This window comes from Sminthopsis crassicaudata, chromosome 5, assembly GCF_048593235.1.
Source record: "Sminthopsis crassicaudata isolate SCR6 chromosome 5, ASM4859323v1, whole genome shotgun sequence".
Taxonomy (NCBI): domain Eukaryota; kingdom Metazoa; phylum Chordata; class Mammalia; order Dasyuromorphia; family Dasyuridae; genus Sminthopsis; species Sminthopsis crassicaudata.
Genome location: NC_133621.1, coordinates 304,408,805 through 304,435,146, shown reverse-complemented (window position 1 = coordinate 304,435,146; position 26,342 = coordinate 304,408,805). Strand labels below are relative to the sequence as shown.

The window sequence follows — 26,342 nt, the reverse complement described above, 5'->3', positions numbered from 1 at the left end:
GAATTTGCCCCTGGCATCCTCCTTTTCCTAGCCAGATCCACCTTTCAAGGTCCAACTCAATGAGCAGAAAAATCTTCTCTCCTGAAAGGGACCCACATATGCAAAAATGCTTGTTGCAGCCCTTTTTGTTGTGGCTAGAAACTGGAAACTGAGTGGATGCCCATCAGTTGGAGAATGTTATGGTACCTGAATGTTATGGAATATTATTGTTCTATAAGAAATGATCAGCAGGATGATTTCAGAAAGGCCCAAAGAGGCTTACATGAACTAATGCTGAGTGAAATGAGATCATTGTACACAACAACAGCATATAGGTTAGATGTGATCATTTCTGATGGACGTGCTCTTTTCCACAATGAGGTGATTCAGGCCAATTCTAATAGAGCTATCTGCATCCAGAGGGAGGACTATGGGCACTGAATGTGGATCACAACATAGCATTCTCATTGCTTTTGTTGTTGTTTGCTTACATTTTATTTTCTTTCTCATTTTTTCCTGTTTGATTTGATTTTTCTCATGCAGCAAGATAATTGTATAAATATTTATAACTATTTTGGATTTATCATATATTTCTACCATGTTTAATATAGATTGGATTGCTTGCCACCTAGGGGAGAGAGTGGGTGAATGGAGGGGGATTGGAACACAAGGTTTTGCAAGGGTTGATGTTGATTGAAGCATATTTATTTTTCTTCTTTTTTTTTTTTTAGAACTTGGCTTACACAGAGATCTGTTTTACATAACTTGAGGTTTATAATGAATACTATCTAAATGGATGGAAGTGAGGTCAAGTGAAGGAGAGAATTTGGAATTGGAAACAAAAATAAAATTAAAAAAATAAAAACTGTACAACAGTAGAAATTCTGAAAGAGGCTGTGGACTTCCTGCTAACAAAGGTCTGCTAGTCTAGGCTTTATGGCTACTGGTCAAGGCTATTGCAAAGCCTGTAAGGGAATATTATTAATAATAATTGAATTCATTTACAGAATGCTTAATAGAGGTGCAAGGTGGATAAGGGCATGGCTTGGATTCAGGCCACAGATATTTACCAGCTATATGATCTAAGGCAGGTCTCTGCCTCAGTTTCCCCATCGGAAAGTGAGGATAATAATAATAGTCTCAGGACCATTGTGATGACCAAATAAGATAACAATTGTAAAGTCCTCAGCACTTTGCTTGACACATAGTTCTACAGAACAGCACATAGTAGGCATGATATAAAAACTTTATTCCCTTTCACTTTTCTTTATGACCTTCTGAGGGATTTGAAGTACCAAACTTAGAAGAGCTGTCTTTAAGAAGCTAAATGACTGCCACAGGAATGAGGGATGACACTTTTTCACTTTGGCCCCAGAGGACTGAATTAGGTCTAGTGAGTGAGTGGACATTACAGAGAGACCAGATTCTGCTGCAGACAAAACAGTATTGCTTCACAGGGAGAATGGTCTGGCAGTGAAGGCACACACATTTCAAGCTGTTTGTCACTGTCTTGGGCTGGACAGCCTCCCAGTCTTTCCAGTCCTGCTCCATACTGAGTTTCTGTGATTCATTAACCTTGACCTTCACCTTGTCTTAAGCCCCGACTCCTTCTGAATCACTTGGAGTCTTTTATCCAAATGGTGATCAATATTTGGATCTCAAGGGGCATCTCCTCTCCCCATGCCCGCATAGATCTCTTCTCCTTCCTTCATTTGTAATAATTTTTCTTACTCTTTAAAACAATAATAATGGCTCACATTTTTCTCATACAAAACTATCTCATCTAATCTTTACAAAAACTCTATCAGGTAGGACCATTAACATCCCCATTTTATATATGAGGAACCTGAGGCAGGGAGATGTTAAATGATATGTCTAGTGACTATCTGAGAGAAGATTTGAACTCAAGTCTTTCTGACTGAAAACTCAACACTCTATCCACTGTCCCACTTAGCTATCTCAGACATAGTGTAGAAGAACTGAGGAAACCACATTTTGGGGAAGACTTCTGAACAACTTTTCTGAATGATCCTGAGTTAACATCTCCAGATGAATTTGGTGATGGCTAAAGCAAAGAATTTAAAGCAAGGAATTGTCTTAAACAGAGAAACAAGGCCTGAGTAGGGCCCAGGCTGGAGGGAGTTGATGAGCCCCATGACCCAAGCTATGTGTGTTAGATTTCCATTCTACCTTCTTTAGATGTTCACTCATCTAGGGAGAAAAGAAGATATTTTCTTCAAAATTCCACATCCCACTAGCATCTGTCTGGTGTTTATTTGGGATGAGTTCCTATCATAGTAAATGAGAAAATTAGAGGATTTAAGACCTAGGAAGGCTTTTAGAACAAGATATGTCAAAACTTGGTGGAACCTTAGAATTTAGAACATTCTAGCTCTGGCATTCTATATTCTAATTTCACTCCCAACTTCCTCATCTTTCAAACAATGAGTCTGGATTAAAAGATCTCCATGGACCTTCCATAGCTATTTTTTAAATCTCTGCAAATGATCCCTGAGAGGCACAATGACCAGGCCAAAATCACTGAGTAAGTAAATGAATGGCAGGGTCAGCACCCAAAGCCTGATCTCCTCAATCCTATTCCAAGGTTCCATTCTTGTCCTTTCCACTTGCCCATGTCTAATCTCCCCTCCCCCAACCTTACAATCTCCATGAATGTTTGGTATTCAGCCTTTCTAGAGATACACATTGCCTTGGAAAGATGCCTAATTGTTGATACAGAGAACATTTTCTCTCCCTGATTTTTTTTTTCTTTTTTCCTACCTTCTGTTTCCTATTGCCAGACTCTGAATGAAAGGTCATTATCATCTATTAATACCACCTTGGTATTTAGGTTTGGTCTTCAAAGAAAGACTATATTTTGGCAGGAACATTAAGGATCTCATGCTGCAAACAAGGTGGTAATTTAGGGCCCACTTCTAAGATAATTAAACTTACTTTTCTATTATGATATACCAAGGTTTCACCTTTTGAGTAGATTTCAGCCACAGCCAGTTTTGTGAATATCTATTCCTCCTGCCTCCCTCTTGGAGAAATTAGCTTCTTTCTTTGTGATGAAGAAAAGTTTAATTGATAAAGGGGTCTCTCCTCATTGACAAAGTCACTATTTATCACAAGAAATAATCATAGAAATAATTCTGGACCTGACTTTAGAGAAAGTGATACTTAATAAATTCTTTCATTCAGTGGACCAAAATTTATTAAGGATGCACTAGGTGCCAGGCACTGTGTGAGATGCTGAGAATGTATTCCTGCCTTCTGGGAGCTTCTAGTATATTGAGGGAGGTGATGTGCACATGATCTATCTATATAAAGTAGATTCAAGGATTTGGTGAAGGGAAAGGGAGGCTGATTGAGAAGAAAAGGTTTGTAAACTGTAGAGTACTGTGGAAATTAGGGTGAGTGTATTGGCAAGAGAATGGAGGAAGGAAGAGAGGGAGAGAGAGAGAATTGGAGGTTACCTGAGTTCCACTCTATCCTGACAATCCCTAGCCTTAAAGAAGTCACTTTCCCTATTGATCCTCAGTTTTCTCATCTATAAAATGGAGGTGATACTCACTTCCCAAGATTGCTGTGGGTTGTCACTTTGCAGACATTAAAAGGCAATAGAAATAGTGGTAATAATAATCATGGTTGCTCTGTCAAAAATGAAATGAGTTAGACTTGGGGAAAGTATCCCTGTGAATTTCCTTTGGCTTTCTAGTCGCCCACACCTCCTGGTGACAAGAATGCTCAGAATCCCCAAGACAGGAGAAGCCCCTGAGAATCCCTCCAAGCCGGCATCTGTCTTGCTGTGTATGCCTGGAAAGCAAAGCATCTATTTCCAAGCCCATGTGCTGTACTCGCCCCCATCTTTCCTGTCTGTGGGGGCTGGCCCCTTCAGGCTGGCTCACGTCGAAACCAGTTCAGGCTGGTTTGGTGCCCAGCAGCTTCTTGAAATTATCTGTTTCAGGATGTCAGCTGAAGTGTAGCTGAGAGAAGCTTACTCTGAAAGCTAGGAGACTGGAAGGGTTGGGAGTACTAGCCCTGATCACTGTTCTGATATTAGGCAGGTCTCTTCCCTTCTCTGTACCTCAGTTTCCCCCTATGTAAAATAAGGAGGTTGAGTGAGAAGGCCTCATGTGTTACTTCTTCTTGATTCTATGAGTTTATTGGGAGATAGTTGTTGAGGAATAGGGAAAAGTCAGAAATGATAGGGGTTTCCATCATGGATAACATCACTGAGAAATAGAACAGAAGCCAGAACTGAGAAATGCGAGTCTGGGAGTGTTTGGGGGAAAGGAGAGAGAGGGTGAGAGAGAGAGAGTAAAAGAGAAAGAAGAGAGACAGAAGGAGGGAGGGAGGCAGGGAAGAAAAGAAAAAGAAGGAAGGAAGGAACAAAGGAAAGAAGGAGGAGAGGAAGAAAGGAAAAGAGAAAGAAATAGGGATAGAGAGTCAAAGAGGGAGAGGGGGAGAGAAATCTGAAGATGTAATCACAGAAGTTGTGAACATGGTTAGGAGTCTCACGGGAGAGGAACTGTAGAAAGAGATAAGAAATCCAAGAATAGAGTTTTGGGAGAGATCCATGGTGGGGTAATGGGAGGAACAAGAGAAATAACACTGTTGGGGGTGGGATAGCAATATTTCAGGCACTGGGGAGGGACATGGAAGATATAGGAGGCACAGACCCTGCCCCCAGGATATCACCTGCCTAATTGGACACAGAAGACCAAGAGACCTCCTATCATAGCAAACTGTATTAAAATGTGGTTCCAAAGGGTGGCCTGTGAAATCATCCCTGCCAAATCCTAGGTGATTGAGAAGTCCAAGGTAGAGACCTGGACTCTGAGGGAACATCAGAGAAGACCTTTTGGAGACAGGAGCAGATGCTGGCCTCAGACTGTGGCAGGAGGCCAGGGCTGACATCTTGGCTTCAGCACATACTTTGGGCAATCATTGACTCTCTTTGGACCCCAGTCATATTTAGATTCTCTACTTCACAGGTTGGTTGGGAAGTAAACATTTTGTAACTTTTAAAGTGCTATCTTAATGGAGGCAGGAGAGAAGATTCTTTTTTATTTATTTAAGCAGCTCTTTTTTTTTTTTTTTATTCTTTTAAATTTTATTTTATTTATTTATTTTAATTAAAGCTTTTTATTTTCAAAACATATGCATGGATAATTTTTCAACATCAACCCTTGCAAAACCTTGTGTTCCAATCCCCCTCCATTCACCCACTCTCTCCCCTAGGTGGCAAGCAATCCAATCTATATTAAACATGGTAGAAATATATGATAAATCCAAAATAGTTATAAATATTTATACAATTATCTTGCTGCATGAGAAAAATCAAATCAAACAGGAAAAAATGAGAAAGAAAATAAAATGTAAGCAAACAACAACAAAAGCAATGAGAATACTATGTTGTGATCCACATTCAGTCCCCATAGTCCTCCCTCTGGATGCAGATAGCTCTATTGGAATTGGCCTGAATCACCTCATTGTGGAAAAGAGCACGTCCATCAGAAATGATCACATCTAATCTATATGCTGTTGTTGTGTACAATGATCTCATTTCACTCAGCATTAGTTCATGTAAGCCTCTTTGGGCCTTTCTGAAATCATCCTGCTGATCATTTCTTATAGAACAATAATATTCCATAACATTCAGGTACCATAACATTCTCCAACTGATGGGCATCCACTCAGTTTCCAGTTTCTAGCCACAACAAAAAGGGCTGCAACAAGCATTTTTGCATATGTGGGTCCCTTTCAGGAGAGAAGATTTTTCTGCTCATTGAGTTGGACCTTGAAAGGTGGATCTGGCTGGGAAAAGGAGGATGCCAGGGGCAAATTCCATCCCTTGAAAGTAAAAATGGCTAACTCCAATATCAAGTAGAAACTCTTTCAGAGAAACAGCTGAGATCCACCTTATCCCAGGTCAGAATCCTTTTTCCCCTTTATCTCCTTTCTTTTTTTCATACTCTTACCCTTAGCCAATTCACATTCCATCTCTGGCACTCAATTTCCCCAGTTTTAAAATGAGGACATTGGATTCGATCTCTAAGGGCCCTTTCTTTTTCCTCACCCTACCCTCATCTTATTCCTTCTTTTTTCCTCTCTCTCTTCTTTTCTGATTACTTTTAATCCTTTCCTTTTCCTCTCCTTGACTTTCTTGGGCTGAAAATTTCAACCACTCTCAGAAATCTTTCACCTGGTGAAACCAGCTGCACCCTTCCACACACACACACATTATGTTCTTTGTTCTAAGACTATCTCCTTCATTTTGACATTCTATGTTCTAAGGTCCTTCCTAATTTTGATATCTCATGTTCTAAGCTTTGTCTAACAAGTCCCAGCTCTCTCTTGGTTCCCCAGATCACTATCTCTTCCTTTCAGGGAGCTCCCAGATACCAGAACAATCAAACCATTGCATTTTCTCCCATTGTCCTAATTATGGACTCCACTTATCTCCAGGCAATTGTCCTACATCAAGCTCTTCTGAAGGGGTGTTCTCTCTTCTCTTCACACCACCAACTTGACAAATAACAACAAAAATGAGGAACTTAACATTTCACAGCAATTTGAGGCTCTTCAGAATCGATTCTGTATCAGAAGGGCAGCATGCTTTGCGACTCAAGGGCTAGCCTTGAGATTGGGAAGCCCTCTGCCTCTGACACATATGGGCTGAGTGAACCAATGTAAAGCATTTAATCTCTCTCAGTACTCTAATCAGCTCTCTAAATATTTGCATGTTACAAAGTGATCTGCCCTGATGGAGAGAGTTTCCATGCTGGAAGTGCTATAGATAAATGAAATCTCAGGCTTGGACCAAAGGCCTATCTTTCTTGAACCCATCTATCTCTTTCTTTAATAATAACAGCCAACTCTCATAGGTGCTCTAAATCACCATTAATCAGAGGAATGCAAATTAAGACAATTCTGAGAGAGCACTACACACCTCTCAGATTAGCTAAGATGACAGGAAAAGAAAATGACAATTGTTGGAGGGGATGTGGGAAAACTGAGACACTAATACATTGTTGGTGGAGTTGTGAATGGATCCCGCCATTCTAGGGAGCAATTTGAAGCTATGTTCAAAAAGTTATCACCCTTTGACCTAGCAGTGTTTCTACTGGGCCTGTATCCCAAAAAGATCTTAAAGAAAAGAAAGGGGCCCACACATGCAAAAATGTTTGCGGCAGCCCTTTTGATAGTGGCAAGAAATTGGAAACTGAGTGGATGATCATCAGATGGAGAATGGGTGAATTCATGTCTCATAGCCTCATTTATTTTCTTTAGTGGGTTTTTTCTCAGGTGTTTTTATTGTTGCAAATAGAATCAGTTAGTTAGGTGTTGCACTGGATAGGGCATGGGAACTGGACATGGGAAAATTTGAGTTCAAATCCAGTCTCAGATACTGTTATGACTCTGGGAAAGTTTGTCTTTGTTTACCTGTTTCCTCATTTATAAAATAAGCTGGAGAACAGCAAACAACTGTGGGATGTGTCAAGAAAACTCCAAATAAGATCATGAAGAGTCAGAAATGACTCAACAACATGATGCCCTACTTGACATCTAAAGATACTATAAGCTAGTTACTTCTACCTGGTTATTCTCTATTCTCTTTGTTTCCCTATCCCTTGCTCTCCTACCTATTTGATCCATTCTTCTTTGTCTCTTTGGTTACCTCTCCTTCTCATGGGTTATCCCCCAAACCTCTATCCTTAGTCCCTTGTTTCCCCACCTCACCCCTGTACTTTAATAATCTCTTTTCCCATTGGTTTAATGATCATTTATACACAAATAGTTTGCAAAGCTACAGAGTCATGTCCAAAGCCCCTTTGTTCAGATGTTAAATCAGAACTTCAATCATGAGAAAGACTCTTAGCTGATTATGAAATATACACATCATGAATGACAATATCTTCTCATCAGCCATATGGTCATGGTGAGTAATGACTGACTTGGGGACCAGTGAAGCAGAATGTGATGAAACTTATTTTCTTGCCTACTTGCCTATTGGAAAGATGGATGACTGTGGGTACTTTTCCCCAAAACTGAGCAAGTATGCCCATGATCCTGTGATTGTGAGGGTAAGAATTGGAAAGGACCACAGACATTGTCAAGTCCGACCAGCTTATTATGCATATGAAGAAATGGAGGCCCAGAGGCCAAAGTAAACTTAGTCATAGTTAAACAGTAATGATCATGCTAGGGGCTGGCTGTCTCCCATACCTATCATTTACATGTTCCTCCCTAAAATAGGGATTTCATAAATAAATAGGTACTCGAGAAATGCTTGTTTCCTGACTGATTGGGATTTGGATTCAGTTTTCCAATACTCTTTCTAGCACCCCCATACTCTATATGTGTGCACACATTGTGGTTGTTCAGTCATGAAGTACTCCTTCATAAAAACAGGCACACACCAGAGCCCTACATTTGGAGAGGAGAACCTGAGTGCAAGACCTAGATTTAAGGCTAAGAGGTGATGAGCAACTCATTAATTTTCTCAGGACCTCATATTCTTCATCTACAAAATACCTATTAGTAATTGCACTGACCTCACTGTGAGGATTCAAAAGAGGCAACGAATACAAAGTTACTGACCTTCTGAGTTCACTCAAGAACCAACTACAGCACTACCTTCTACAGGAAACCTTCCTCAATCCCTTCTAATTCCAGTATTTTCCCTCCTGTAATTATTTCCTGTTTATGGCTTGCTGTGTAAGTATTTATTTGCATGTCATCTACTTTATTAGATTATAAACTCTTTGAGGGAAGGCTTTTGCCTCTTTGGGAATCCTCAGTGCCTTGCACACTGCTTGTTGGTGGAGTGAACCATGGCCAAAGGGCTAGGAAACTGTACATGCCTTATTATTATTATTATCATTATCATTATTTAATTGTTATTATAGCTTTCTATTTGCAAAACATATGCATGGCTAATTTTTCAACATTGACCCTTGTGGGGGTGGAGCCAAGATGATAGAGAGGACACATGCTTCTTTCTGAGCTCCCCTATTACCCTCAAACTATTTATGAAATTCAGCCTCTAAAATAGTGCTGAACTGTCAAAATTCATGAATATTGGGAGTACTACACATTACCAAGAGAAGATAATCTTGAAGATCACCAGAAAAGGTCTGTTTGGCTGGCACAGGAGGCCAGGCCAGGCGCAGGTACAAGCAGGCAGAGCAGGAGGACAGCACATGCAGACCAGGAGTCTGGTGTGGTCTCTGCAGGTGGAAAATCTGCCAGGAGGAATCTACTATAGTGTTGGCTGCTCTACTCTGGTTACAAGCCAATAGATTAGCAGAGAAGTTATAAAACACCCAACATAAACACAGAGGTTAAAGAATGTACCCCAAAGCACTAGAGGACTCTGGCCTGGCCACATACACCCAGTGCACTCCCAGCACAGCCACTGATCCCAGTGCAGCTGCTGCCATTCTGCTGCTTCATTGCCACATCCTGTTGCATGTTGAGGAAGCTTGGAAAGTCCTCATTGTGTTTTGTTTGTTTGTTTGTTTTGTTTTATTTAAATGAGTAAAAAGGCAAAGCAAGCTCTAACAATAGATAGCTTCTATATCAAAAGAGAGATTATTTCAAACCCTGAGGAGACTAAAAGCAGATTGTCTCCAGATGAAGCCCCAAAGGGGGACATGACTTGGTCCCCACAACACAAGGCTCTCATAGAAAAAAATTTAAAAGATCTTTAAAAAGAGCTAGAAGAAGAATGGGGAAAGGAAAGAAAAACCTTGCAAGAGGGTCTGAATAAGCCATATAACTCATTAAAAGATAGAGTGAAAAAAAAGAAAGAAAACAACTCCCTGAAAAACAGAATTTGTGAGTTGGAAAAGGTAAATAACTCCTTAAAAATGGTGAAAAGGAAAACAATTCCATAGAACAAAACAACTCATTTAAAAATTCAGTTGGACAAATACAAAAAGAAATAAAAAAGTAAAAGAAAATAATTCATTAAAAATACGAACTGAACAAATGGAAATGAATGACTGGAGGAGACATGAAGAATCAGTCAAGCAAAACCAAAAACATGTTAAATACCTACTTGGGAAAACAACAGAACTGGAAAATAGATCTAGGAGAGATAATCTAAGGATTATTGGACTCCCTGAAAATCATGATGAAAAGAAAGAATCTAGACATTATTTTTCAGGAAATCATCAAAAAGAACTGCCCAATGTCATAGAATCAGAAGGTAAAATATCCTTTGAAAGAATTCATCAAACATTTGCTGAAAGAGACCCCAAAATTAAAATACCAAGGAATATTGTAGCTAAATTCTAGAACTGTCGAATCAAGGAAAAAAATACTACAAGCCAGAAAAGAACAAAACAAAACAAAATAATTCAAATACCAAGGAACTAAAATAAAGATTACTCAGGATCTAGCAGCATCCAGATGAAAGGATTGAAGGGCCTGGATTCTGATAGTCCGAAAGGCAAAGGAACTTGGAATGTAACCAAGAATAAATTACCCAGCTAAACTGAGCATTTTCTTCCAGGGAAGAAGATGGACATTCAATGAAACAGGTGAATTCCATTTATTTCTGAGGGGAAAACCAGAGCTAAACAAACAAACAAACAAACAAATGACTTCCAAATATAGGATTCAAATGAAACATAAAAAGGTAAAAAGAACTCTTGAGAACTGTAATTCTGTTATGGGTATATAAAAAGAGTACATGTATAATTTGATTTTACTGTTATAATATAAAAAAGGAACTAGAGGTGGAAAGGAAAAGAGAAAAGTGGAGGTAAAAAGAAGGAAACTACATTTCATGAAGAAGCAAAGGAAACCTATTATATCTGAGGGAAAGAAGGGAGGGGGATGAACATTGTGTGAATCTTACTCTCATCAGATTTGGATCAAAGAGAAAATATTAGACATATTTAGTTTACAGAGAAATTTCTCCTACCTCATTGAAAAGTGGGAGGGGAAAAGCAAAAAGGGAAGGAGTAGGCTAAATAGAAGGGAATACAGAAATAGTAGGGGAAAGCTTTAAGAAAGGGGGAGGGACTCTAAAGTGGAGGGCTGCATGAGGTAACTGGTACCCATAAGTTTAATACTGGAAAGAGGGGTAAGGAGGAAAGGAAAGAGAAAAGCATAATTTGGGGATAATAAGATGGCAGGGTATATAAATTAGTAGTTTTAACAATCTATGTGAATGGGGTGAACTCTACCATAAAACAGCGGCGGACTGCAGATTGAATTAAAAGCCAGAATCCTATAATATGCTGTTTACAGGAAACACACTTAAAGCAGGGGGATACATACAAAGTACAGGTAAAAGGCTGGAGTAGAATCTACTATGCTTCAGGTAAAGTCAAAAAAGCAGGGATAGCCATCCTGATCTCAGATCAAGCAAAAGCAAAAATTGATCTAATTAAAAGAGATAAGGAAGGGCATTATATCCTGCTAAAGGGTAGCATAGATAATGAAGCAATGTCAATACTAAACATATGTGCACCAAGTGGTAGAGGTATTCTTGGTACTGTAGAACTATTATTGACTCTGTAATGGGCATGGCTCCCTGTGAGTGCTGCTCCATGAAGTGAGTCCTATCTTGTTTATCCCAGGGAGACCTGTGTGTGTATATGAAGGAGTATCTCCAGATCCCACTGATAATGTCTATTTGTGGTGGGTCTATATTGCAATGGTCAACAAGAATGTCTATATTGCAAGTGTCAATGCTGAAAAATTACTCATGAACATATTTTGTCAATAAAAAGTTATAATTTTTAAAAAATTGACCTTTACAAAACTTTCTGTTCCAAATTTTCCCCTCCTTCCCCAACCCCCTGCCTAGTAGTCCAATACATGTTAAATGTTAAAATATAGTCTAAATACATATGCATACAGTTATCTTGCTTGTGCACACCTTGACACAGACTAGGAGACCCACTCCTAGATCTGTATCCCCAAGAAGTAAAAAACAAAATGGAAAAGCATCTATTTGTGCAAAAATTATCCACACCCGTTCTGTTATGGTGGCAAAGCAATGGAATGGAGGAATCGCCCGTGAGTTGGGCAGCTCTAGGTGTGATCCGTGACTGGGTTGAAAGGGCACTGGGTTATAAAAGGGGCCAAACAGATTGCAGAAAACCCTTGGAACCAACACACAGCAGAGCGAGCAGAAAGAGGAGGACTTTGTGCAGTCACAGCGATTGGGTCCAATGATCAATTCTGAACAAGTTGCCTCCTCTCAGCAGTGCAGAGATGCAGGACGATTCCAAAAGATTCCGGATGAAAGACCCTCTCTAGAGAAAAAGCAAACGCGAAACCAAATCAAACCAAACAAACAAACAAGGACAAAAACAAAAACAAAAGGAGAATGAATCAGAATCAGGCCAACTTAAAAAACAAACCAAAAAACAAACAAACAAAAAAAAAAAAAACACCTTTATTTGTCTTGGGTTGGGGGGGAGGGAGGATGGAGTATTCTTTCACATCATAAAGTTTCAGGCAAAGGCATGAATGAAATCTTGCCCCTAAGAAACTAAGAGCTCCGTGTTCAGCTGAGGGCCTTCCAGCGAGTGTAGAAGGGAAGGACGTGGCCGATGGCCACCCCCGCCTTGTGAGCGGCCTCAAAGGCCGAGCTCAGGGGAGGAGACCAGGGCCCGCCCGCCGCCAGGCTGAGAGCGGTGAGGACGGTCACCGAGCCTCGGACGTTGTCCGCCTCCTCCCCGACGGCGCGCAGCAGCTCCCCGTAGCCGCCCAGGATGCTGCACAGGTTCCAGGCAGCAGCGTTTTCTTCTCCCATCTTGGGCCACCTGCAGCTGCCCCGCACTTGCCCCTGGCACCGAAAGCGCCCGTTCCTTTGCTTCAGCTCCTCTTCCAAGAAGCGCAGGGCGCACCGGGCCGGGGCCTCCTTCTTCCTCCGCTCCAACTCGTCGATCACGATCGCGGGGACTATGAGCACGAAGCTCCCGCTCTGGGCCATCTCCCTCACGAGGGGCAGGTGCTGCCGGAGAGCCCCGGCGTCGGGGATGAGGAAAGGGGAAAGGGCCGCCTGAAGGCGGAGCGGCCGCAGGGACGTGTCCGGGGCCTGCACGAGTCTCGGCAGCCGCCGCTGAGCCGGGCCTTCCCGGGCGCGGGGCGGCGCCCCTTTCTCCACAGCCTCCCCCGAAGGAGGCTGGTCCTTCGCCACCGTCTTGAGGAAGAGGCCCAGCTTCGAATCGAACACGATGAGACTGTCAGGCAGGTGGGCAGCGAAGTGGCCAAAGGTGCGCAGGACGCAGGCGCGGAGAGCCACGTCTTCTCTGGAGAAAGCGGGAAACACGTCGAGGTCAAAGTTTAAGCTGGCGTGGGCGGCCTGGAAGGGGAGGAGGGAGCGCAGGATGGTGTCCTCCGGGAGGGGCATAGAGATGGGGGGGCTGGGCCGCTCAAAGCGGGGGAGCAGCTCGCGGAGCCGGGGGGCCAGCCCGAGGTGGGGGTTTCCGAGCTCCTGGGCGCTGGGCAGCAGGTTGAGCAGCGGCAGCAGGTCCCTCCAGAGGCCGGGGCACGCGCGCATGCTGAGGGCGGTGAGGGCCGGCTCGGTGAGCAGCCACTGCAGGACGACCCGGACAGCCGGGAGCAGCCCCCCTTCTGCACCGAGAACGTCCAGCCGCTCTCGCAGAGCCTGCGAGTGGGGAAGGGTCCAGCTGCGGGCAATGGCGCTCTCCTCCGAGGCTCTCTCCTCTTCTCCTTCTTCTGAGGGTACTTCGCTGAAGCTGCTGTCCGAGTCGGGGAGGGAACAGAAAGAACCGTCCCCCCAATCTTCGCCGTCGTCTAAGACACGGTAGGAGTCCCAGGGGGAGTCCCGGCTCCCGTCCTGCTCACAGACTTCCATCGGCTCGCTGTCCTCCCAGGAGTCTTCAGGGCCGGGAGGGGCACTGGAGAAACGCGGCTCCCGTTGGCTCTCCGGGAACTCGCCGACGTGAACCGAGACGGGGTGGGCAGCCGGGAGCTCTGGTCCCGGCTCTCCTTCCGGCCAAGGCTTTTGGGTCTCGGGCAGCGCCGCCCGGATGTTGCCGCCCACCAGGCGCACGATATGAGAGAAGAAAACCAGGCTGAAGGAGATGGCGGTGCGGCTCAGTTCCGAGCCGGCTCTCTTCAGGTTCTCCAGAGTCAAGAGGCACAGGGTGACCATTTGGAAGAGCAGTTGATTTGGCAGGAGCGAGGAGCCCTGCCTCTGCTCCGCCCCCGCTCTCCTGGCCCAGCCTTGGCCGGCTTGGACGGACAGGTGGGAGAGACACCGCTGAAAGTCCTCCAGGACCCTCTCGCACAGTCTCTCCAGCTCCGGGTGTCTTCTGCCTTGGGGCGTCAGGAGGCTCTGGAGATACACGAAGCGGACCAGCAGTCTTCTCACGTCTTCCCGCGCCTTCTGCTCTGGGCCGCGTTTCCCCGGCGGAGCCCCCGCCAGCTGTCTGTATTCGGCCTGAATCTTCACGTAGATCTGCTCCAGACCCAGGACGGCTCCAGCGTGGGGGACTTTGGAATAGATGCAGCACTGATAAAAACACGTGGCCTCGACGTAAGAGAATTTAGCTCCGGACAGCGCTGCCAGGTGCACGAAGGGCAGGCCCATGTCGGGAATGAGCGCCAGAGCGCGGTAGTAGTAGCGCTTAGCTTGCTCCTCTCCCTCGGAGGCCGGGAACTCCCTCAGATACTGGTACAAGTCTCCAATCCGAAGCAGACAAAGATGGCAGAACTTCCTGGCCCAGTCCGTGTCTTCCGCCGAGGGAGAGCCCGCCCTCCTCGCCTGGCTCCCAGGCTGGCTGCAAGGCCAGGAGATGTCGTTTTCCAATTTCAGCTCGAACTGTGCTTGCATAGAAAAGAAAAGGCGGTGATAGACGTGAATTCCATTGTGGAAGTGCTCCCGGTAAGCACCTTCTGAGCCGCGAGAATCCAGAAGTGCTCCCTCGGTCTTGCGCAGGGTCTGGAGGTCGTAGTACACTTTCCTCCACAGCAGCTCTTCCGCGGCCAGCCCGTGATCGCGGGGGCCCAGCAGGATGAGGCGAACGGCAGATTCTTCAAGTTGGCTCCTCAGGGCCGCATTCTGGGGCTGGAAAACTTCTTGGTGGGCCGTCTCCCTCGCCAGGAGGGCGTCCAGCCGCTGCACGGATGCCACCATCTTCAGGAGAAGCTCTTTGGTTTGGTTGGGTTCCATAGTTCCAGATCGCTCTGCTCGCGTCGGTGTGGTAACTGGCGCAGTGAGCTCCCAGTCCGCTCTCCCCAGAAAACCAGGGATCTCCTCAGGGAAAGGGAGAGAGAACAGGTCCGTCACCTAGGGGGTGCAGTGAAATGCAAATCCGCTCTCCCCAGAAAATCAGGGATCTCCTCAGGGAAAGGGAGACCTGGAGGACAAGTCCGGCACCTAACTGGAGCAGTGAAGGAATGAGAATCCGGCAGGCAGAGCCCGCTTTATATGCAGCAACTTTGAGTTCACACGTTCAAGGATCAGCCAATCCCGAAAGAGGGCTAAGTATGTGCTTAACACCCAGGTACTTAAGAAAGTGCTGAGCCCTGGAAGGTCCCTGAAGGTGTAAACTCTGCATACAGTTTCCAAACTCTCCTTGAAGGCGGGTCCCAAGTTCCAAAAAACTGTTTAGGAAAAAAAAAATAAAAGTCCCTTTTCTTTTTTTATTTGTTTTTTATTTATTGACACAGACTTGGTGGTGGTGTTGCTGGATGAAAGGGCTTGCCGTTTTACAGCTATTTGGGCACAGGACCAATTTAATTAACAGACAGGTAGGAACATTATACACCTTGCAGGATTTTGGTCTAAGGACTTTGCCTGCCGGCCACTCATTCCTTCACTGCACCAGTTAGGGGACTGACCTGTTCTCTCGTCTCCCTTTCCCTGAGGAGATCCCTGATTTTCTGGGGAGAGCGGACTTGGAGTTGACTGCACCACTCAGCGGCGGCTGCCGAGACCCGTGCAGGCCCCGGACACGTCCCTGCGGCCGCTCCGCCTTCAGGCGGCCCTTTCCCCTTTCCTCATCCCCGACGCCGGGGCTCTCCGGCAGCACCTGCCCCGCGTGAGGGAGATGGCCCAGAGCGGGAGCTTCGTGCTCATAGTCCCCGGGATCGTGATCGACGAGTTGGAGCGGAGGAAGAAGGAGGCCCCGGCCCGGTGCGCCCTGCGCTTCTTGGAAGAGGAGCTGAAGCAAAGGAACGGGCGCTTTCGGCGCCAGGGGCAAGTGCGGGGCAGCTGCAGGTGGCCCAAGATGGGAGAAGAAAACGCTGCTGCCTGGAACCTGTGCAGCATCCTCGGGGGCTACGGGGAGCTGCTGCGCGCCGTCGGGGAGGAGGCGGACAACGTCCGAGGCTCGGTGACCGTCCTCACCGCTCTCAACCTGGCGGCGGGCGGGCCCTCGTGGCCTCCCCTGAGCTCGGCGTTTGAGGCCGCTCACAAGGCGGGGGTGGCCATCGGCCACGTCCTGCCCTTCTACACTCGCTGGAAGGCCCTCAGCTGAACACGGAACTCTTAGTTTCTTAGGGCCAAGATTTCATTCACGCATTTGCCTGAAACTTTATGGATGTGAAAGAATATCCCCTTCCTCCTCCCCCCCAACCCAAGACAAATAAAGGTTTTTTTGTTTGTTTGTTTGTTTGTTTGTTTTAAGTCTGCCTGATTCTCATTCATTCTCCGTTAGGATTACAAGGTGAGAACTCAGGTTGTCTGGACAGTTCTCTGGCTCAGAGTTGACACCTTTGGTTCAGGCCTTTAGAGGGAGTTTACACCTTTGAAATTCTGAGGTGTAGTTTACATGTTTAAAAGAAGTTTGCACCTTTAAGAGGAGGAAGTTCATTGGTTGAAGTATTTCCCCAGGCCCGGTTGAGTTCGCACATGCCCAAGGAGTCTACTCTAGGCCAAGTTGGGACGGCTCTCTGCAAGAAGTAGAGTCTGGCTGGGAGACTGAGTTGAGACAGCAGATCTCCTCCCAGAGAGCCATCGGCAGTTTCTGGAGACAACAGAACATTACAATTCCCCTGTTTTTGTTTTTGTCTTTGTTTGTTTGTTTCGTTTGGTTTGATTTCGTTTGCTTTTTCTCTGGAGAGGTTCTTTCATCCGGAATCTTTTGGAATCTTCCTGCATCTCTGCACTGCTGAGAGGAGGCAACTTGTTCAGAATTGATCCTTGGACCCAATCGCTGTGACTGTACAAAGTCCTCCTGCTTCTGCTCGCTCTGCGGTGCGTCGGTTCCGAGGGTTTTCTGAAATCTGTTTGGCCCCTTTTATAACCCAGTGCCCTTTCAACCCCGTCACGGATCACAACTGGAGCCGCCCAACTCACGGACGATTCCTCCATTCCAATGCTTTGCCACCATAACAGAACGGTTTTATATATATTTGCAAAAATAGATAGTTTTCCATTTTGCTTTTTATTTCTTCGGGATACAGACCCGGGAGGGGGTCTCCTAGTCTGTGTCAAGGCGTGCAGAAGCAAGATAACTGTATGCATATGTATACATATATTGGATTTAGACTATATTTTAGCATAATTAACATGTATTTGATTGCTAGGGGAGGCGGTGAGAGGAAGGAGGGGAAATTTTGGAACAGAAGGTTTAGCAGGGCTCAATTTTTAAAATTATAACTTTTTATTGACAAAACATATGCATGGGTAATTTTCCCAACATTGACTTTTGCAAAACCTTCTGTTCTCAAATTTCCCTTTCTTCCCTTCACTCCCTCCCCTAGGTAGTCCAATACATGTTAAATATGTTAAAACCAATATATTTATACATATATATATATATATATATTATATATATATATACAATTATTTTGCTGCATGAGAAAGATTGGATCTAGACAGAAGGTAAAAATACCTCAGAAGGAAAACCCAAATGCAAGCACACAATAACAGAAAGAGTGGAAATGGTATGTTGTGGTCCACAGTCATTTTCCCTTTTTCTCTCTCTGGGTGTAGCTGACTCTCTTCATTACTGAACAATTGGAGCTGGTTTGGATCATCTCATTGTTGAAGAGAGCCATATCCATCAGAGTTGATCATCATATAATCTTGTTATTTTCATGTCCAATGATCTCCATTTCACTCAGCATCAGTTTTCATAAGTCTCTCCAAACCTCTCTGTATTCATCCTGCTGGTCATTTCTTACAGAACAATAATATTCCATAGCATTCATATATCACAATTTAGTCAGCCATTCTCCAATTGATGGGCATCCATTCAATTTCCACCTTCTAACCACTACAAAAAGGGTTGCCACTAACATGTTTGCACCTGTGGGTCCCTTTCCCTCCTTTAAGATCTCTTTGGGATATAAGCCCAGTAGAAACACTGCTGGATCAAAGGGGGTGCACAGTTTGATAACTTTTTGAGCATAGTTCCAAATTGCTCTCCAGAATGGTTGGATTAATTCACAACTCCACCAACAATGTATCAGTGTCCCATTTTTCCCACATCCCCTCCAAAATTCGTCATTATCTTTTCCTGTCAGCCAATCTGAGAGGTGTGTAGTGGTATCTCAGAGTTGTCTTAATTTGCATTTCTCTGATCACTAATGTCACTAATTCCTGAGATGCCGTTGCCCTTCATGCACTCCAAATATAGGGCTCTGGTGTGTGCCTATTTTTATGAAGGGGTACTTCATGACTGAACAACCACAATGTGTGCACATATATGGAGGCACTATGGGGGGGGTGCTAGAAACAGTATTGGAAATCTAAGTCCAACTCCCACTCAATAATGAGTCAGGAAACAAGCATTTCTCAAGTACCTGCTTATTTATGAAATACATATTTCAGGGAGCTTCCTATGCAAAGGGGGAGGAGCATGTATTTGACAGGTATGGGAGACAGCCAGCATCTAGCATGATCATTGGTGTTTGACTATGACTAAGTCTACTTGGACTCTGGGTCTCCATTTCTTCATATGATAATAAGCTGGTTGGACTTAACAATCTCTGTGGTCCTTTCCAGTTCTCACACTCATAATCACAGAATCATGAGCATACTTCCTCAGTTTTGGTGTAATGTACTCAGTCATCCGTCTTTCCAATAGGAAAGTAGGCAAGAAAATAAGTTTCATCCACATTCTGCTTCACTGGTCCCCAAGTCAGTCATTACTCACCATGACTATATGGCTTTTGGGATCTTGTTATCCATGATGTGCATATTTTATAATCAGCTAAGAGTCTTTCTCATGATTGAAGTCCTGATTTAATATCTGAGCCAAGTGACTCTGGGCATGGCATCATCTCCTAATCTAAGGACACTTAGGGCATCAAATTATCCAGCTCTGTCCTTCTAATCTATGGAGTTACCTTTGCAGAGGTATCATAAAGAGAGGACCCATTAGCTCCAACCCCACATCTCTTGTCCCTCTCTTTCTCTCACCCCAGGCAAGATGATCTCTATGGATGCTGGTGATCAAAGGTGTAGATATAGTTGAAATCGGCCCCATGGCAACAAGATAGAAGTCCTGTGTTTTTCTTTCTTGACACAAGTACTGTTATTATGGAATCCTTCTCCATTTCAGCAGTTTCTTTAGTTTTGCCTTCCTTTACTATTGCTCTTGTTGTGGAATATGGCTTGTAATGAGAAGCAAAGATACATTTTTCTATATGCCAATTTCCTTCTCTTTTCCCAGGAGTATAACAAATTGTAGAATAAACTTTTCACTAACTTGTAGTCTACGTGGAAAACACTGAGCTTTCTTGCCACACTTGTCCCTGGGCATTGTCAAGAGTTGTATAAAGAGAAGCTATAGGACATAGAAGAAGAAGAACATAGAAGACAAGAAGAGGAGGGTTAATTGGAGCTTGGAGCCAACTGTTTTGAGATAAGGCAAGAAGGTGTTTTGTTAGGGTCACAATGTGTGCAGATTAAAAACAACTGGCACAAAGTGTCAGTTATTTTATATATATTTATATATATATGTATATATGTGTTTATATATATATATCTGACACAAAGTGGGGGTAAGGTCAGTGGTCAGATAAATGCTCTAAAATTTGAGGGTACATTTCATGAGATTTTCAGGCATGAGGGTCCTAGAAGATTTGGGATTGACATTCCTTTGAAGAGTCTGAGGATAATCGAGAAGTGAGACAGAAAATGGAAGCAGATAACCACTTCTTTTATCTGATGGGACTGGGGCAGAGTGGGTCCCATACTATTTATGCAGAATGATTCTAGTATGGTAGGAGTTTTGTTGACCCAATTCTGGCAGATGTATGACAATTGAGTAGCCCAATAGTTTGTAAGAATACTTCATTTGGAATCAATCAGATGATGGGTTTGAATTCATCTTTGGCCAAGCCATCATCTATATGATCTTGGTTCAAGTCACTACAATTTCCAGACTTTGCTTCCTCGTTTGTAAAATTAAGGGTTTAATGACCTCCCCAGTGAGATCATTCCATCTGTGATCTTTTGATGACTCACTAGACAGGAGAAACACCTAAGAAACAATCCCAGGATGTCATCCAGGATGACAACCACCTCCCCATACCCACATCAATTGACCTACATTCCTTCACCCTGTATATAATAGTAACACTAGTCACTCTATCTCACACATGTCGCTCCAAATCTGACACATACTCCGTTCTCTGCCCACTTTATACTCCATTCTTGACACAGTGTCACAAACACTCAGGGGTAGGCTTCCAACTTCATCTATTCTACCAACTGCTAACATCAGGAAAACACTGACATTTTCTTTTATAACACATGGGGTAACTTGTACCACAGGCAGTAATAAACCCTCTTCACTTTGGCACAAAGATGTCATCTTTTCAAAATCTAGCGGCAAGTATGGTGATTTCTATTTACAGAGGAGATACCTGAGGTTAGGGAAGGGACGCCACATAGCCAGCATCATATAACAAGATCTCATACAATGTCAGAGATGGAGGGAACTTGAGAAATCTTATAGTCTAACCCTATCATTCTAAGAGCAGGGGTAGAGACTAAATAGTTGCTGGCAGATCTCTGATGTGAATTCAAGTATAGCTATTTCGTGGTGGACAACGGAATTCCCATGGACACAGAAATGAAAACCTGAGCTGAATAAATGCCCAAGAGGGACTGTCTGCCTTAATTGTGTTTGGCATGTGACTTCCACATGCCTGGTACTTACCGATAATACACTTGGAAATGCAGTTTACAAAACCCATAGAGTGCCAAAGATGCTAGTAACCTTAGAAAAGGCAAACTGGGCCCGGGCACACGGCATTCTGAGGAAGTCAGCATTGACAAGAGTTGTTCTGCTAAATGGAAACAGATTTGTTGTCATTTTCTTGCTGGGCCTAATTTATCTTGCTGCTCTCTCTTTCTTCCTTCTCTGCCTCCTAATTTTTCCTGGGTGCAGTAAGATTAGATGTTTTAAAATACTTCTAAAATCAAATAAGATGTAGCTCTTAGCTGACCCATGAAATTGGCATGCAGATCTGAGGGATTGTTCTCCAAATTCTAACTTGGATTCCGGACTCTGGGTCTTCCAAGGATTAGGATGGTTGAGTTCCATTTACTGTAGACTTCTCTGAGAGATGGCTGGCTAATTTGCTGAATGCCATTGTTTAACTGAGAAATTTTAAAATATTTTCATAATGTATGTTACTTGTCTTCATAATTGAAAGAAATGTTAGATTTACATTAGAGGTTAGTGTAGATAATGATGTCTTTTTTTCCCCTTCCAAGTTTACAAACTTCCTTGAATCTACTCATTGACTCCGTGTGTGTGTGTGTGTTTGTGTAGAGTTGGGGTGAGTGGGAGAATTCTTGATCTAGATCAACTACCACTCTCAGTTTTGTAAATAAATACAATATATTTGTTACAAAAGAAGAAATGATTTGAAATTGGAGTAAAAAAGTCTTCCCCTTACCACCTGTGCATTCTTTTCTCTAGGTCCCAGTTTGTTCATAGATAAATCAGGATTTTGGGCAATCACCAGCACATCGTGTTGTCCATTGTTTGATTGGCTAGCTAAATGATAACTGGGTTCCTTCCAAATTAATTTTGGGGGTTCTGATATTCTATAAATTCATCTTTCCTGAAGGATTTAGAAGGGATTTCAGTCACTCATTCTGTTGTTTACTCATTTCCCTGTTTGCTTATTCATTCACTTGTTCATTTACTCAAAATTATTAATTCCTTCATGCATTCATTTTTCACTTATTTCTTTGTTCCCTTCCTTGTTTTCTCACTCATTTGCTTAATGTTTCATTTCTTCATCCAAAACTGAGACCTTTTAAGATCTTAGCTTAAAAGGGCCAAGGTCTCCCACTGCATTCAGGGCCATCTCCACTCATTCTGATCTATATCTGGCCATTGGGGCCAGATGGCTCTGGAGGAGAAAGTGATGCTGGTGGCTGTGCACAACCCTCCCTCATTTAAATCCTAGACATTTGCATGTCATGGCATTTTGATGCCATGGTCCTCTTCAAGAACAAAGGACAAACATCAGTCACACACTCATTTTATCTTTTCACTCTCATTCAATCACTTATTCATTCTTCATGTATTTATTCACTCATTCATTTGTTCATTGCACCAAAGCATAAAGCAAGAAGACAGGCTGGTTAAAAATGTTTGGCACTGTTCTGGAAGATATCAAATGCACGTTTCTAATAGTTGAAAGATTCATTGTAAAGCTAGAGATCCTCTTTATGTTTCTCTTTGTAGAGAATGATGAAATTAATACAGATTTTTTTCACAAATTAGTTGAAATACCCCTCAACGAAATGCATATTACTCAGATGAGATCAGCTTAACAATAGATGGATGGCACCTCAAGCTTATCCATCAATATCGACAGAAATTTTTTATGGATGCTCAGTTGGATTCATATCAGCCTCCTGCCGCCAAGATTTGTTCCATTTCATCACAATATTTCTTAGGAATGGATTTTGGAGACTCCCAAATGGAAGGGATGGATTTTCATAGTGGTCATTGACCTAGTCTCAGTCCCAGTTCTTCACCTCTAAGCATAAGACTGAATATAGTAGTTAAGTCTCTACTCCCATCTGATTTATATTATTTTAAGTCAGTCATTTAGATAATCAGTAATAGTTTCCACAAGCTTGATTATTTCTGACTTGAGAAAATGGATAAGGGTCTCTTAGGGTGCTAGGTAGCCTTCATTTAGATAGCCTGAAGGCCTGCTATTGAAATCTTAGATAAAGGCAGGCAGGGCCACCGCCCTTAAACAGAGGCTGAAGCTGGGGGAAAAGTCCATCAGGAGGAGTAAACCTTTTCCGAATGCAGCATAGATGTATGCTATCCTGAATCTTAAATAAGTGAATTGTAAGTAAGCACAACAAATGGCAGCCACTCCAGGTTCAACAGATCAAAAGGTTCTTTTTAGAAGTTTTCTTCTGTTAGAGGGTCTACTAGCTGAAAGAGTCTAACATGATAATAACAGATATTGCTGCCACAGCCCCTTAAGTTTAGAGGCTCACCAGCCACTCTGTGAGATAGATAATGCAAGCATAATTCACTCCTTCAATCCATTTTATAGATCAGGAAATCGAGAAAAGATGAAAAGAAATGATGTATCCAAGGTCATAGAGCTAATGACATTTGGAGCAGAGACTTGAATCTAGGGCTTTAGAGCTCTTTCTACTGGATCATATTGCCTTTCAAAAGACAGCTTTTCTGGGAAGGCAAAATCAGGAAGGTTTTCTGCACATGCAGAAGAAGGGAATGAGAAGGCCTAAGTCTGAGTTATCCAGTATTAAACTTTACATTTATTATGCATGGATTCTGGAAAGGTAACAACAACACATAGTAGGTATTGCATAAATGCTAATTGTCATCATCAATATTGTTGTTATTTATATGTATTTATATGTCCAGCACTCAGGAAGCACCTAGCATATTTTTGCTGTAATTGTTCAATCATCTCAGTTCTCTTCAATTCTTTGTGACCCCATTTGGGATTTTCTTTCTTTCTTTTTTGCTGAGGCACTTGGGGTTAAGTGATTTGCCCAGGGTTACACAGCTAGGAAGTGTTAAGTGTCTGAGACCAGATTTGAGCTCAGGTCCTCCTGACTTCAAGACCGGTGCTTTATCCATTGCACTACCTAGCTGCCCCCATTTGGGATTTTCTTGTCAGAGACACTGGAGTGGTTTGCCATTTCACTCTCCAGCTTATTTTACAGATGAGGAATCAAGTTAAGTAATTTGCTCTAGGGGCTCAGTAAATTCTTGTCAACTGATTGACTATCAATGTTATGATGATAAAAGAGGCTGACATTACCCCTCCATTAAAGCCTTAGAAAGCATCCCCCAGCTCATTCTTTCTCTGCATCTTCACAACAACCTCCCACAGCATAGTTTATGTAAGTATGTTGTCTCCATTTTACAGGGAAATTAATTGAGGCTTGAGAATGATTTTGACTTACCCATATCTCTCTCACAGAGTGGCTGGTGAGCCTCTAAACTTAAGGGGCTGTGGCAGCAATATCTATTATTATCATGTCAGACTCTTTCAGCTAGTAGGATTTTCACAAACAAACCTTCTCATGTTGCTAGAATTCCTTTATTGTGACCAAGGTACAAGGTGACTGTGTACAGGCGTGTCACCTGGGGTTTATAATCCTAGATGGTTTGGTGTGTGTTTGGAGAAATGGACTAGGACATCCTCATTATAATTGGAGCCTTGCAAATGTGGTTGTCTTTGTTTTTGTTTTTCCTGAAAGAAGCTTAAGCTTCTTTTATGATGAAAAGAATACTGGTACCAAGTTAGAGGACCTGGATTCAAATCACTCCTTTGGCACTTACTAATTATATGACTAGGCACCTCAGTGTCTCTGAACCCCTGGGCTTTGGGGGTTCTAAAAGGACCATCTGAAGACGCAATCATTCTATAAATCTATTGAAGGAAGCTCCCAAAGTGAAGCTTTCTTCACCCCAGCAGAACAACTATTGTCCTGCGACTTTTAGTTTTGAAAGTTTCGCCTTGAGAAGCCCCTTAGTGAATTGCCTCAGGTCTCCCAGCCAGGGTGGATTTAAGCTTAGGTTACCAGTGCTGAAGGAGACCAAAGTCAGTAAGACCCTGCTTTCCAAGGCCTCTTGGTCTAGGTGGGAGTAATGAGGTCTTCCTATACTTTGGTCTTTTCTCCGTTGGCTGTGCTAAGTAGACTGTTTCAGTAGAGTAGTAGTCTTAAGTTCCATGGTGGTCTAGGATGTGGGGAGTGGTTGTTGTAAACCTTAAAAGTGTTTCTAGATGAAATTGGGGTTATTTTCTAAGCTTTTACTACAATGATACTGAGCCCAATTATTAGCAAGTATAGGGGTGCAAGGTCAGCAGGATACCCAAAGGTCTGATCTTCATCCTTGGTGTCACAGATCGGCCCATCTCTATTTGGGGATCTGTATCTTTTTTCCTTCCCCCTTGTACTCAGCGCCCACATTCACTCCCTGTCATCACACAAAAGGCTCAGTAGGGCTGGTTTATTTTTGCAACTGTGAACTGATTTGGGAAAAGAACCTGAAATTCCACACTTCTTGGGAGAAGCTTAGACTGGTTGAGAATCAAGGGTCTCTGAAGACAGATATTTAAAGTGCTCTTGTAGAGAAGTTCTGGCCAACAATTTGGGTCCAAAAAAGACCCTGGTGTTCAGTACCTTGGCCAGCTCTTGTCATTCTCAGAGACCTTACCAGTTCCCTAGAGATGAGGTTGTGGTTGTAGGGCTAAGGACTTCCTGTTAGAGTTTCAGGTTTTTTTGTTTTTGTTTTTGTTTTTTTGGTTTGGTTTGTTTTGGTTTGTTTATTTTTGCAAAAGTGGGTGGATGGGTTTGCTTTTACTAACATTCTTTTCTCACCTAAATCCTGATTCTTTTTGTCTCCCCTTGAGGCTAGCATAATTCTCTGTACTCAGTAGATATCTTATAAATGTTGAATGAATAATTGACTTACCGGATCTCCTCACCTCCCTCCTCTTTCCCCTCGAGTGCATCTTTCATGCCCCTTCTTCAGTAATCTTCCTAAGATGTCTCTCCTGTCCATCCTTTCTTTCTTAAAAAAATATAGATTAAGAACTTACCAAGTTCAGAATGACAAGCTAGGTGCTGAGGAAGAAATATTAATATAAAGACGCAAAATAAAGATAGATAAGATTCAATTCCTGTCCTCAAGGAATCTGTGGTTTTATAAAGATAAATATACACACATACACAAAAACATACATTCAGAATGCAAAATTAGATTATGTGTCTGAAGAGAACAAACAAAGAATTGTATTTTACAAGTTTAAAGAGATCACTTCTGATTGGGAGAAGTAAGGGGGGAGATCAGAGAAGGCTCCCTGGAGGAAGAGGCACTAAATCTAGTACCTGAAGCATAGCAGATATATCAACAGTCAGGAAAGTGGAATAC

At 43.1% G+C, this 26,342-nt stretch overlaps 2 protein-coding genes across 2 annotated transcripts in view; one reads left to right on the top strand and one right to left on the bottom strand.

The window, feature by feature from the left end:
- Positions 1 to 26,342, top strand: part of SHISAL1 (shisa like 1) — a 122,797-nt gene that overhangs the window by 26,275 nt on the left and 70,180 nt on the right. The gene's annotated exons all lie outside the window — the stretch shown is intronic.
- Positions 12,518 to 15,154, bottom strand: LOC141544015 (nonsense-mediated mRNA decay factor SMG5-like). The gene has a single exon (XM_074269665.1). The coding sequence runs from the start codon at positions 15,152 to 15,154 to the stop codon at positions 12,518 to 12,520; it is 2,637 nt and encodes an 878-aa protein (XP_074125766.1).

Bases quoted from the DNA above. Each gene is read 5' to 3' on its own strand.
- LOC141544015 (XM_074269665.1), bottom strand. From the start codon at position 15,154: ATGGAACCCAACCAAACCAAAGAGCTTCTCCTGAAGATGGTGGCATCC.